The sequence below is a fragment of the Camelus dromedarius genome, chromosome 4, assembly GCF_036321535.1.
Source record: "Camelus dromedarius isolate mCamDro1 chromosome 4, mCamDro1.pat, whole genome shotgun sequence".
NCBI lineage: Eukaryota > Metazoa > Chordata > Mammalia > Artiodactyla > Camelidae > Camelus > Camelus dromedarius.
This window is the reverse complement of record NC_087439.1, coordinates 45,195,156-45,208,677: the sequence shown is the minus strand read 5'-3', so window position 1 is coordinate 45,208,677 and position 13,522 is coordinate 45,195,156. Positions and strand designations below refer to the sequence as shown.

The following is a 13,522-nucleotide window of genomic DNA, read 5'->3' as shown; positions in this document are numbered from 1 at the left end:
TACCCAAAGAAAACAGAAACACTAACTCAAAAAGATACATGCACACCAATGTTCACTGAAGCATTATTTACAATAGACAAGATATAGAAGTAACCTAAGTGTCCATAGATAGATGAATGAAGAAAGAAGATGTGGAATATATATATATGTATGCACACATATATACACACACATATACTACATACAATGGAGTATTACTCAGTCATAAAAATCTTGCCATTGTGACAACATGGATGGATCTAGAGGATATTATACTAAGTAAAAAAGTCAGAGAAAGATAACTACTGTATAATCTCACTTGTGTGTGGAATCTAAAAAACAAAAGAAAATGAAAACAAACTCATAGATACAGAGAATAAGCAGGTGGATGCCAGAGGGGAGGGAGGTAGAGGGGCTGAAACAGGTAATTAAGAGGTACAAACCTTCAGTTATAAAATAAATAAGCCACAGTAATGTAATGTACAGCACAAGAAATATAGTTAGTAATACTGTGGTAACTTTTTATGGGAACAGATGGCTATCATATTTATTGGGGTAACCATTTCATAATGTGTGCAAATATCAAATCACTATGTAGTACACTTGAAACTAACATAATATTGTACATCAACTATATTTCAACAAAAAAATAAAATCAATTGCCTTTTCTATACTAGCTCTACCGCTGGATAGACAATAGTTGTTGAGGAAAAATTTCTTTACAAGAATTCCACCTAACAAATGAAGTAAAAAATAAATCTAGGCAGTCATCAATAGCCTCTAATGTCACAAAAAGAGAAACTACTGGAAATTATCTCATGATGAAAGCATGTAGCACACTCTATGAATATTTTTGCAAAAAGAAAAAGAAATAAGAAACAGAATCCAGGTGTCTAGATCTATCTATAGGAAACACATGAGTACAAAAGCACACATTACTAAATGATACAGTGGAGATGCAATTAGCAAAATACAGACAAAAGACTCAGATTCTTCAATAAATAAAACACAGGGGGGCAGAGCAGAGGGAGGGAACGCATAGATTTAAAAGAGAAATAACAATGAAATCCAATGTGTGGAACTTATTTGGAATCTTAAGTCAAACAAACCAACAAATCATTTGCAAGAAGCAACTACTTTTTCAGATGAGAAATCTGAAAAATGATTGGATATTTAAGGACATTAAGGTAAACTGTCTATTTTTAAATAGGTTAATATTATAGTGGCTATGTATATTGAGAGAATCTTTATCTTGTAAAGATACATACTAAAGACTATATGGATAATAATACAGTGTCTGGGATTTGCTTCAGAATAACCTAGGGTGAGAGGGAAGATGGAATAATAGGTGAGGGTACACATAAAACAAGATTGGCCATGAGTTGATAATTGGTGGGTACATGGGGGTTCATTAAACTCTGCTCTTTACTTTTATAGTATGTTTGAGGTATTCTACAATAAATGACTTGTTTTTAAAGCCTTACTTTGTAAGGAAGCAAAAATATCAAGGTATTTCCTTTCTTAAAGTAAATCGAAAATAATGAGCACCTTCTAATCTTTTTTCTTTTTTTTTTTTTTTTTGAAGGGAGGTAATTAGGTTTATTTATTTACTTATTTTTTTAATGGAGGTTCTGGGGATTGAACTCAGGACCTTGTGCATGCTAAGCATGCACTCTACCACTGAGCTATACCCTCCCTCCTCCTTTTAATCTCCTTTCATGGGCCCTGCTTATGGGATCCTGGAAACAGAAGATAGATAGTCTATAGTCATCAGTACCAGATGTTCCAGAGAATCCTGGAGTCTCTGTCCTATAAAGCATGATTGAACAGAATTGTTACGCTCAATGACAGGGAGGTGGGAAAAAACAACATGCTTTGAACCTGAGTAGTAACTGATCCTTCCTAAAAAAGATGATGACTGTATGTTTTAAATCTTGGATGTTCAAAAAGAAGGAAGAACTTTAGCCAAAGAAATACAAGCATTAAGTTTTGTATGGAACTTCCAAGAGGGCTTCTTAAAAGAGAGGGTGAAGTTCTTCCCTTAACTCTCTACCTTGCTGCCTTAAACAAGATGATGATGGCTGTTAACTCCAGCAACTACCTTGGAACGCGAAGATGAGAACCACACCATAAGGAAAACGGTGCTGTTAGGTAGAAGGACCTGACCTACCTACCCTCAGATTTCTTTCTACATGAAACAAAAATAAACTTCTGTCTTACCTAAGCTACTGTGTTATTTGGGATTTCTCCTCTGTTACATGCAGCCAAACCTGCCCCTAAGTTATAGAAGAACTGAGCATGAATACCTAAAAAACAGATAAATCAGAAGTCTTCTTTAAGTTTATTCTTTAGAGGCCAGTGATGTAATGGGTATTTAAAATGGATAAGATAGAAGAACAGGAAAAGAGGTCAAAGAAAAAATTTCTCTTTAATATATTAATTCAAGCTTCTGATGAGACAACTGGTGTTTAAAAACAAAAGGTCTTTTAATCTGATAACAGTACTAAACATTAAAAAGCTTAAAATAAGTTTCTGCATCACCTTCAGATAAAATCATCGGAAGTATTTAGTACATACAAAGAATATTTCCTTCACTTTCTTTTCCTCTTCTAATAACCAATAACTAAATAGGTATATAAATACATATTCTTACAAAACCCAGCTTACAATAAAAATAGATACAATAAAGATCACCAATTGGTAACTTTTTCATTAACAAGGGGTAGAAAAGGAAAATTTACATTAACAACTCTACCTCCCCTAATCTACAACTTCCTCCCCAAAAAAGTTGTCTGAGGGAAACTAAAGTAACTTAATATAATTAAGCTCTGAATTTCCCAGCAATTACATAAAGATTTCTCTATTCAGTTAACTGTAAAGTTAAAATAAAGGTCTCTGTTCAGTTCTCAAGGTGACAGACTAAAAAAAAATTAATAAAGAATGGCAATTCTTTTTTCTGGCCCTAAATTCTAAAAGGAATTCAATACTAAAATGACAATCACCAACACAATACACAACATATTTGAAACTGTTTTATCAAAACAATACAGATAATCCAATATTGATTTACTATAAAGTTTTAATAAATAATATAAATCACAGATTTTTAAAAGCAATTCTAACTGAAGCAAAGTTAACGACTGCTAAATACTTAGCTCTCTGGTTTCCCAAGGGCAAAGGCCATCTTTTATTCATCTTTGTATCTCCAGTATCTGGCAAAGAAGCATAGCAACCTGGCACATAGTAGGTATTCATTAAATATTTCAACTGAGCCAGGCAACTACCTTTACAACTAAGTAATAAATACACATTTGTTGATTATATTTTCCATAAAATAACATTTTTTAAATGATATTACTTTAAGGCATAGTATTATACCTAACAGTATTATAAATTTTCATAATAAATGTTTTCCTGAATCTATTCTATTCATTTAATCATTATTAAATGAAGCAGATCAATTTTCTTGACTCTTTCATACTTTAGTAAATAATTTTAGGATATGTTTCTACTGAATTCAATTACCAGGTTCAATTAATTCAATGTATTACATCCCCCTTAAGCATTAACTTCATCTTCTGTTGAAACCTAGTGCCAGTAGTTGTCATCTGATGATGAGGAAGATGCACCAGCTACAGCTCTCAGGCACAGATGCAACAGGTCCTTTACTGTTAACTGAAGTATTTTTCTCTTTAGATAAATAGTGATTAGAGAAATAAAACTAGTACTTCTATATATCAAGTTTCCCTCACTTTTAGCTTCTTAGGTTTATGTGATAATTGTGCTTTTAAGTAAAATGTATATTTAAATTAAATATTTAACTATTTTGAAGATATTATAAAACAAAGTAATATTTTTTATATTTCAAAATGTAATACTATTAGTATAATTAGAAGAGCACAGTCAGGGTAAACGAGCATAACTCCAAAGCAATTGTCTCCCTAAACTAAAGAAAACTAACCAAAGTAACACATACAAAAAACTAAATAATTTGTAACTAATTCTTTAAAGAAATGAATTTCAATAAAGTCATTTGGCAGGTCTATATTTTAAAGTGTGCAAAATAAATGATGAAATTCATATACATAGCCAACTCCTCAAAAAGTAACATTCAAAATTACCCAAGTTTGGCAGTTCCTCAAGAGGTTAAACATAGAAATACCACGGCCCAGCAGTTCTACTTTTAGCTATGTACCCAAAAGAATAGAAAATAGGTGTTCAAACAGAAACTTGTACACAGATTTTCATAGCAGCATTATGCATAATAGTTAAAAGGTAGAAAGAATCCAAATGTCCATCAACTAATGAACAGATAAACAAAATGTGGTATGGCCATACAATGGAATATTAGCCATAAAGAGGAATGAAGTTTGACACACAGTACAACGTGGATGAAACCTGAGTGTTACGCTAAGTGGGGAGAGTTCCGGTCAAGATGGTAGAGTGGTAGGACCAGGAGCTCACCTCTACTCAAGACTCCAATGAAACCACAACTGAATGCTAAACAACCATTGAAAAAAGATTAGAACGTAGCAAAAGAGATCTTCTGCAACTGGAAACATAAAGAGGGAACCACAGACAGATGGTAGGAGAGGCATGCTCACAATATATCTGGGCGCCATACCCTCCGGGAAACATAAAGAGGGAACCACAGCAGGACAGTAGGAGGGGCGTGCTCATGATCTATTTGGGCCCCATACCCCCTGGGTGGGTGACCCACAAGCTGAAGATCTGTTAAGTCGCAGAGGCCCTCCCACAGGAGTGAGAGCTCTAAGCCCCACGTCAGGCTCCCCAGCCCAGGTTCCGGCATTGGAAAGAGAAGGAGACCCCAGGACATCTGGTTTGAAGGCCATGGAGAGCTTGGCTCTGGGAGCCTCACGGGACTGGGAGAAGCAGAGACTCCACTCACTTGAGAAGCTTACACAGAAACTCACGTGCACCAGGTCCAAGGACAGAGGCAGTGACTTCACAGGAACCTGGGCCAGACTTGCCAGCTGGATTTCGAGGGTCTCCTGGGGACACGGGGGATGGCTGGGATGCACTCAAGGGACATAAAAGCTGGTGGCGGACATTCCAGGAGCGTTAATCTACATGAGATTTCCTGGAGGCTTATATCTTGATTGGATCATTAGCACCAAGACCTAGCCCCACCCAACAGCCTGTAGGGAAGCCTCAGGCTAAACAACATACAGGGTGGGAACACAGCCCCACCCATCATCAGACTTCCTAAGCCACACAGGCCTCTAGACACAGCCCTACCCACCAGACAGCGAGGACCAAGCTTCACCCAGCAGTGGGCAGGCACCTGCTTCTCCTGCCAGGAAGCCTGCATAAGCCTCTAGTCCAGCCTCATACACCAGAGGCAGACACCAGAAATAAGAAAACAATAATCCCAAAGCTGTGGAAGGAATCCACAAACACATAGAAAGACAGACGATATGAGGCGGCAAAGGAATATCTCCCAGGCCAAGGCACAAGATAAAATCCCAGAAGAAGAACTAAGTGATGAGGAGATAGGTAATTTATCTGAGAAAGAGTTTAAAGTAATGATGGCCAAGATGTTCAGAGAACTCAAGAGGAGTACAGATGCACAGAGTGAAGTTTTTAGCAAAGAGTTGGAAAATATAAAGAATACCCAAACAGAGTTGAAGAACAAAATCACTGAAATGAACAATACACTAGAAGGAACCAAGAATAGACTAAATGAGGCAGAATGAATCAGTGAGCTAGAAGACAGATTAGTGGAAATCACTACTTCAGAACAGAAAAAAGAATAAAGAATAAAAAGGAATGAGAATAGTTTAAGAGAACTCTGGGACAACATGAAGCACTCTAATATTCACATTATAGGGGTCCCAGAAAGAGAAGAGAGAGAGAAAGGACCTGAGGAAATTTTTGGAGAGATAATAACCAAAAACTTCCCCAACTTGGGAGAGGAAAACAGTCACCCAAGTCCTGGAAGTGCAGAGAGCTCCACACAGGATCAACCCAAAGAGGAACACACCAAGGCACGTAGTCATCAAATTGACAACAATTAAGGATAAGGAGAAAAATATTAAAATTAGCAAGAGAAAAGGAATGAATAACATACAAGAGAACTCCCATAAGGTTATCAGCTGATTTTTCAGCAGAAACTCTACAGGCCAGAAAGGAGTGGCACGATACATTTAAAGGGGGAAACTTGCAACCAAGAATACTCTATCTAGCAAGGCTCTCATTTAGACTTGATGGAGAAATCAAAAGCTTCACAGATAAACAAAAGCTAAAAGATTTCAGCACCACCAAACCAGCTTTACAACAAATGTTAAAGGACCTTCTCTAGTCATCAAACCATAAGAAAAGAGAACAAAAAGAAGAAAGAAAAAAAAAGAGAGACCTACAAAAGATTGCTTTGGCTGTTCGGGGTCTTTTGTGGTTCCTTATAAATTCTGGAATTGTTTGTCCTAGTTCTGTGAGGAATGTCAAGAGTATTTTTACGGGGGTTGCATTGGATCTGTGGATTGCTTTGGGTAGCGTGGCCATTCTGATGGTGTTGATTCTGCTGATTCAAGAGCACAAGAAATCTTTCCATTTCTTTGTGTCATTTTGGTTTTCAGAGTATAGGTAACCTCCTTGGTTAAGTTTATTTCTAGGTATTTTGTTGTTTTTGATGTAACTGAAATGTCTCTGCCAGTTATAAAATTCTGGTTTTTGAAGCTAAAAAAAAAAAAGTAAATGAAGGGCCACAAATGGCAAAATATCCTTCTTTTTTATGGGTGAGTTGTTTTCCATTACATATGTATATGCTGCATCTCCACTATTTATTCAAGTATTGATGTGCACTTAGGATGCTTCCATATCCTGGCAATTATAAATAATGTTGCTGTTAATAGCACGGTGTATATATCTTTTTCAATTAATTCTTATTTTGTGTTTGGCTTTATTCCTTTGATAACTATGTAAGTTTAAAAAGCTAAAGCTCCAAAAGTTCTTAGAAACAATCAATGGTACATATACATAAATTTAAAAATACATGTGCAGTTAAAAAAAATCTATCAAGCCATGAAAGACGTAGAAGAAACTTAAAAGACATAATACTAAATGAAGGAAGCCAGTCTGAAAAGGCTACAAACTGTAAGATCCCAACCAAATGACATTTTGGAAAAGGCATAGCTACAGAAACAATAAAAAGATCGTGGTTTCCAGGGGCTTGGGGAGAGGGACGGAGGAAGGAATGAATAGATGGAGCACAAGGGATTTTTAGGGCAATGAAATTATCCTGTATGATGCTATAGTGGTGGCTACATGTCATTATGCATTTGTCAAAGCCCATAGAACGTACATCATCATGAGTGAACCCTAATGTAAACTCTGCACTTTGGATGGTAATAAGGTGCCCATGTTGTTTCATCAATTGTACCAAGTATGCCACACCGATGAGGGATGTTGAGCGTAGGGGAGTATATGTGTGGGTGGGGAGGGCTATCTGCGAACTCTCTGTATTTTCTGCTCAATTCTGTTCTGAACCTGAAAGTGCTCTAAAAGAATAAATTCTATCTAAAAAAGAAAGAAAGAAAGAAAAAGGAAGTGTTATGCTAAGTGGAAGAAGCCAGACATAAAAGGTGTATAATTTCATTAATATGAACTATCCCGTATAGGCAAATCTACAGAGACAGATAACAGATTAGTAGTTTCCAGGGGTTGGAGGAAGAAGGAAATGGGGAGTGACTGTTTAATGGGTACAAAAGTTTCTTTTTGGGCTGATGAAAATATTCTGAAACTAGATAATAGCTCTGGTTGTGCAACACAGTGAATGCAGTGAGTTGTATTCTTTAAAAATGTTAAAACAGTGAATTTCATGTTATGTGAATTTTATAATTAAAAACATTAATCTAAAATTCATAGTGCTAGTATAAGTACTGTGCTTATTTACTAATGACACTATTTAACACTTTACAGAGTATCATAATTTGCATGAAATATCAATGTGCCTATATTAAAGTAAAAGATCACTTTGTACCTTTAGGTAAAAGGTTTTATCAAAAGATCAAGTTGAAGTACACAAAAAGGGTATCTTCCCCAGTAACAAGGCCTTTATACACCTACAGATGTTCTCTCTAGTCTAACTAAATAGCACAAAAACAAAACAAAACAAAACAAAGCTAATTTTCCACCAGAGAATGGTTAATTATTTGACAGAATATTTTAAATGTCTTCAAATGAAAACTACAGATTACGGAGCAATAATTAAAGTGTTTTTAATATAATATTAATGCTGTTAATATCATACGAGTAAATTAAAAATAATGGGACTTCACATTTTGAATAACTGATACTATTATATCAAAATAAGTATGCATGTAGATAAGGTAGAGGCATTAATTGATAACAGTTTGCTCTATTTTTCACATTTTTGTATTATTTTAATTAAAAAAAAAGATTTTCAGAGAGATTTCTCTATGTCTTTACCTTATTATTGACAAAAAGCTAAAAAAAAAAATCCACAAGGGGAGAAAAACTCTTTATTTCACTGTCATCTTCTTAAGATATACATGATTACTACTGATTAATAGAAAAAAAATGCTATTTACTTCAGAACATTTCCATCAGACTGAATGCTATATTTATGCCCAAAATTTTTACAAGATTCATTATATACATAATATAATCAAGAATCTGAATTAAAAGACGTACCTTTGCGCAAGGGTTGTGGCATCATTAGGATCTGGATGAGCAAAAGGGATGTAACATCGTGGTAAAGAACTGGAACCTCAGGCTGTTGCTCCTCATTTCCCAGTCTAAAAGAAAAATGCATAATCATTTTAGACAGTGTTGTGTATCTCTTTAATTCATTTTATATTTCACATATATGTCTATGTACAGAAATAAAACTTTTACAAGCAACTGAGAAACCTCAAAAGAAAAAGTGAGGGGCCATATTTTTTGCCTAAAAATATAATCTTGTCCTTGACTCTGCCTAATATGAAAAAATTACATAGAAAATTTATTAAGTCTTACAAAAGTAAACAATTGGGATACATTAACCTGATTATGAGTCTTTCTGATCTCTTAGATTACAGAAATCAAATGAAGCATTAATGAGAACTTAAGAGAATTAGTTTCACTACAAATGGGGTGGCACCTAGTTAGGACATTTGCTATCACAAACTTCATACTAAAGAATAAATGTTCATGTTACAAAAGAACAATTCACAAACATGTTACATTGAAAAGGCATGGTTAATATCTCTTGTTAAAAGTTGTTCCAACTTTATGACTAACAAAAAATTCAAATAAAATCTTTAACATTTTCAAAGTTTCAAAAAAAGATAATAACCAAAGAAGAACTTAAAATACACTATAAAAGACAAAACAGTAAACCTAAGGAATGTGTAGTACTATAAAACACACAGAATATATTATAAAGCATATCTTTTTATTCTAAAAGAATTTTTAAAATTACTTCAGAAGCTTGAATTTTTTGATCATAGGTTTAATTTTTAATGTAAGAAAATAAAATTAAATTTTAAGTTTCCAGAATTGTCTAACCTCTAAAGTTACACCTCAGACTAGACTTGGCATAAACCAAAATTGCTCAAATCTTTTGTTAGGCTCCATCATTCAACAAATATATACTGATTATTTTCTGTATGTCAGGCACTGGACACACTGGTGGGTAAACCAATCCCTGCTGCTGTGAAGCTTATGTAACTGCCAGAGGAAGACAGCACTTCAAATGTCTCCACTTTCTACAAGTATCTCTTCAATATACTTGTCTTCCTCTCCAAAGGTAGCCTTCCATTAATGCTACAAATCCTAGTATTTCTTGTCTTTTAAGCCTCTCTAGCATCTCTTCTTTACAAGCCCAAAGTTATAAAAAATTAAAAAATCTAGGGGGCACTACTTCCTCACCTATTCTTCAAATTCCCACAGAAATGGTTTTCCATTGGTCAACAATACTCTAATTACACTATCACTTACTTACTGAACTTGGGTTTTTTTGTGGGGGGAGGGAGGAAATTATATTTCTTTATTTATTCTTGGAGGAGGTACTGAGGATTGAACCTAGGACCTTGTGCATGCTAAGCATGCATTCTACCACTTGAGCTACACCCTACCCTTCCCTGGACATTTTTCAATCTTTATTTTACCATCCCTCAACTTTGGATATAGGGGAACACTCTTGTCTGGAAAATTCTTTTGGCTTTTGTAAAACACTTTCCCAGGCTCCCTTCTACCTCTGTGATTATCCACTTTAATCTTCTTGCCAGGTTCTTTTTCCTCTGACCAACCAAGAAATAGTGCTGTTTGTTCCCCAAGGCTCCAATTCTCACTCTCCCTTCATACTACTGACTCTTTTCGAAAAACCTTCTAACCCATGACTTCAGTCGTCAGCTATACATTGATGAATCCCAAGTCTGTATCTCCAGCCATGACTCCCTTGACTTCTCTATCTGAATATCCACTACCTCCACCTGTGTATCTATCAGGCAGCTCAACCTCAACATTCCTGAAACTGAACTCATAATCATTCCACTCTACTCTACACAATCACATCCTAGTCATAATCAATATGCTCTCCCTTCTATAGTCATAGTCTTGATGTGGCTTACTGATTATATTCTCTAGCAATTAGCACAATGCCTGAAGCATAATACATACAATAAAAGTATAATCAATAAATAAGAACTTGGGAACAACCAAACTCATCTTATCTTACCCCATATTTAACTGGCAGTAAGTCCTAATGATTCTGTCTTCACTCCCTCTTAGTCATCCCTATGACTACTGCCTTCTATTTGATCTCCCCTCATTTGATGTCCCTCCAATACATCCTCTATATGGTTGTGCCCCAAAAAGATGCTTACACAGAAACTGAATCTAGTTCACCAGTATTTCCCCAATGCTTGGATTAAAATAGTTAATAAAAACTAGCTTAATAAACAAATAAATAAATGAATGGAAAAATGGATGAATGGATGGATAAATGAACAAACAGGAGGCAAAAGAGACAAAAACTAAATAGCCAACATACCAGATCATAAAGAGACAGATCAAATGAGCAGAGGGAAGAAATATCTTAGTAAATTACAAACTTATTGAGATTAGGCTCCATAGGTCACTACACATTTTTGTATTTCTGTGGTTTTATGACAGTTCCTTTAATGAAATGAACTAAATGACTCAAAAGGAAATATGCAAAAAGGGTGAAACCAGACCCAAACAAAAGGGGAAAAGAGTAAGAAGAAAGTAACATTGAAAAATCCTTGCTGACCTATGGATAAAAAACACAGTGATAAAAACAAAAACATGTCCATTAAAAACTGTTTAAAGTAAAAATGATTTTGGATTATCAAACTGTTGCATTAAATCTAACAGATGATTAAAAGACTCAGGATTAGAAGGAACTTTATGGATCCATTTAAACTAGCCCAATCCTACCCCTATGCAAAGACCTACTTTACTGCACAAAAATCAAAGAGGCTTAAGAACTTCTTGCATCATAACCAAAAACCTACAAATTTTAGGTATAGAAAAGAACATTCCCAAATGAGTAAACTATAGTTTCTTAAAATAAGAATGTTATAAGCAACTGAAAAGCTTAAAGAGCTAACAGAATTCCAGATTCTCATTTATTTTATTATGTTATATGTCAACAATTTTATTTGGTAATAGAAGCAATCTTTATCAAAATTAGAGGTGGATTACTTTTTGCTATTACTTATTTGCTTATTATTATTATTATTGCAGACCTTCAGATATTATTTAAAATCAGTCTAAAGCTACATAAGAATGGAAAACTCCATGGTTAAGAAGATTATACCCTCTATTGTGATTATTCAAAACTTGTTAAAAATTTAGCAACTTTAATATTAAATACAAGTAAATATTAAGAATGTATAGTTAACAAATGTTTCAAAACTACAAGGATTAAAAAAAAAAGAATTAGAATTGAAAGAACGTGAAATGTTCCCAGTTGAGGAAACTCTCTACTACAAAGGTAACTATCTTTCCCAGATTAACTTATGAGTTTAAAACAATTCTGATCAAAATTACAAGTAAAGTGAACGGTTTAGAAAATGGTTCTAAAGATTGTCTGGAAGAATAAATAGGTGAGAACAGTAAAGAAAAATTGGGACGTGGAAAGGAAAAAAGATAGAAACATAATCTAACCAAAGATACACTCCTCAGTATGTAAACCAGCATGGTTTTGTTGCAGAAATAGGTTTGTAGCTCAAAAGGAAAAAAGGAAAAGTCTCTAATCAGGACTATAATATACAGAAACTATCTATATACTAGTGTGTAATAAATGGGACACAAAATTGCTGAAAAATTAGCTAGATATTTGAAAATGAATTTAAATCTCCACCTATTATTATTGATACAAACCAATTCCACCTAGATTATATATTTTTAAAAATCATTCTATAAGAAAACTACAGAGTATATATAGGTAGATATTGCAAATCCTAAGATGGGAAACACATTGTAATACTGATTCTAAAGGTAAACATCAAATCTTGGATGAGATAGGCAGGCATTCCAAGTATGAAAGTAATAAAAAAAAAAATAAGAAGTATGGGTCTGATTGGTTTGGCTAAATGAAAATTTAAAACTGTATATCAAGAATGTAATTTTAAAATTAAAAGGAAGCATATTCTGGAAAAAAGTTTCAACATCTATGACAAAGTAAAGTATATTTTAAGCTATAAAAATCATTAAGATAATTTTTTAAAAATAAGATGCCAACAGAAAAATGAGCAGATGTCCTGACTATATAATTCACAAAGACTATACAAAGATAGCTGATAAATATGAAATATTCATATGAAGTTAACTTCACCAGAAATTAAATAAATTTCTATTACTTTGGGATCCCATTTTTATCTATCAAATTAGCCCCCCAAAAAGTTTCTTAAGTGATAATACTCAAGATTGACAGAAATGGTCATATTTCTATAGTACCAGTAAAAGTTTATATAGGTACAATCTTTTTGAAAAGCAATGTTGTATTATGTAACACTGAGTGCCTTACACTTGGTAAATACTTATCAAATAAATGACTGAAAATCTAAAATATGTATATGCTTTCATATTACCTTACAGTTCTGGGATTATATCTGACATGTCAAGATATACACATCATCTGATATTACTGTGGAAATGAAGAAACAATTTCAATGATTAACAACAGGAATGAATAAAATAAATTAGGTATATGGTTTAAAGAGTCTTTTATAATGTCATGTGTCATTTAAAAAGCATATTCTGAAACTGATATAGTATGATTCAAATAGCTTTTTAAAAATCCATAGTAAATATACAGAAAAACAGAGACTGGAAAGAAATGTATCAAAATGTTAACAGTATCAAGAGGAATTTCTGGAAAATAAAATTAATTTTTCCCCTCATATTTGCTCTCATTTTTATGATTTATCAGTTCATTAATATAGCATGTGGGTTATGAAATTTTATATTATTTCATTCTTTCTCAACATTTTTGTACATTCTAAACATTGTACAGTAAATACAATTTTATAATCAGGAAAAATTTACAAAAACT

The 13,522-nt window shown here is 33.8% G+C and overlaps 1 protein-coding gene across 6 annotated transcripts in view; it reads right to left on the bottom strand.

Moving 5' to 3' along the window:
* The window catches only part of UBR3 (ubiquitin protein ligase E3 component n-recognin 3), a 185,234-nt gene that overhangs the window by 22,385 nt on the left and 149,327 nt on the right, over positions 1–13,522 (bottom strand). For all 6 annotated transcript variants that reach the window (XM_031451614.2, XM_031451613.2, XM_031451615.2 and 3 more), the window contains one exon: positions 8,653–8,756. In XM_031451614.2, the coding sequence (XP_031307474.1) occupies positions 8,653–8,756 (104 nt within the window). The remainder of the gene's footprint in view (positions 1–8,652; positions 8,757–13,522) is intronic.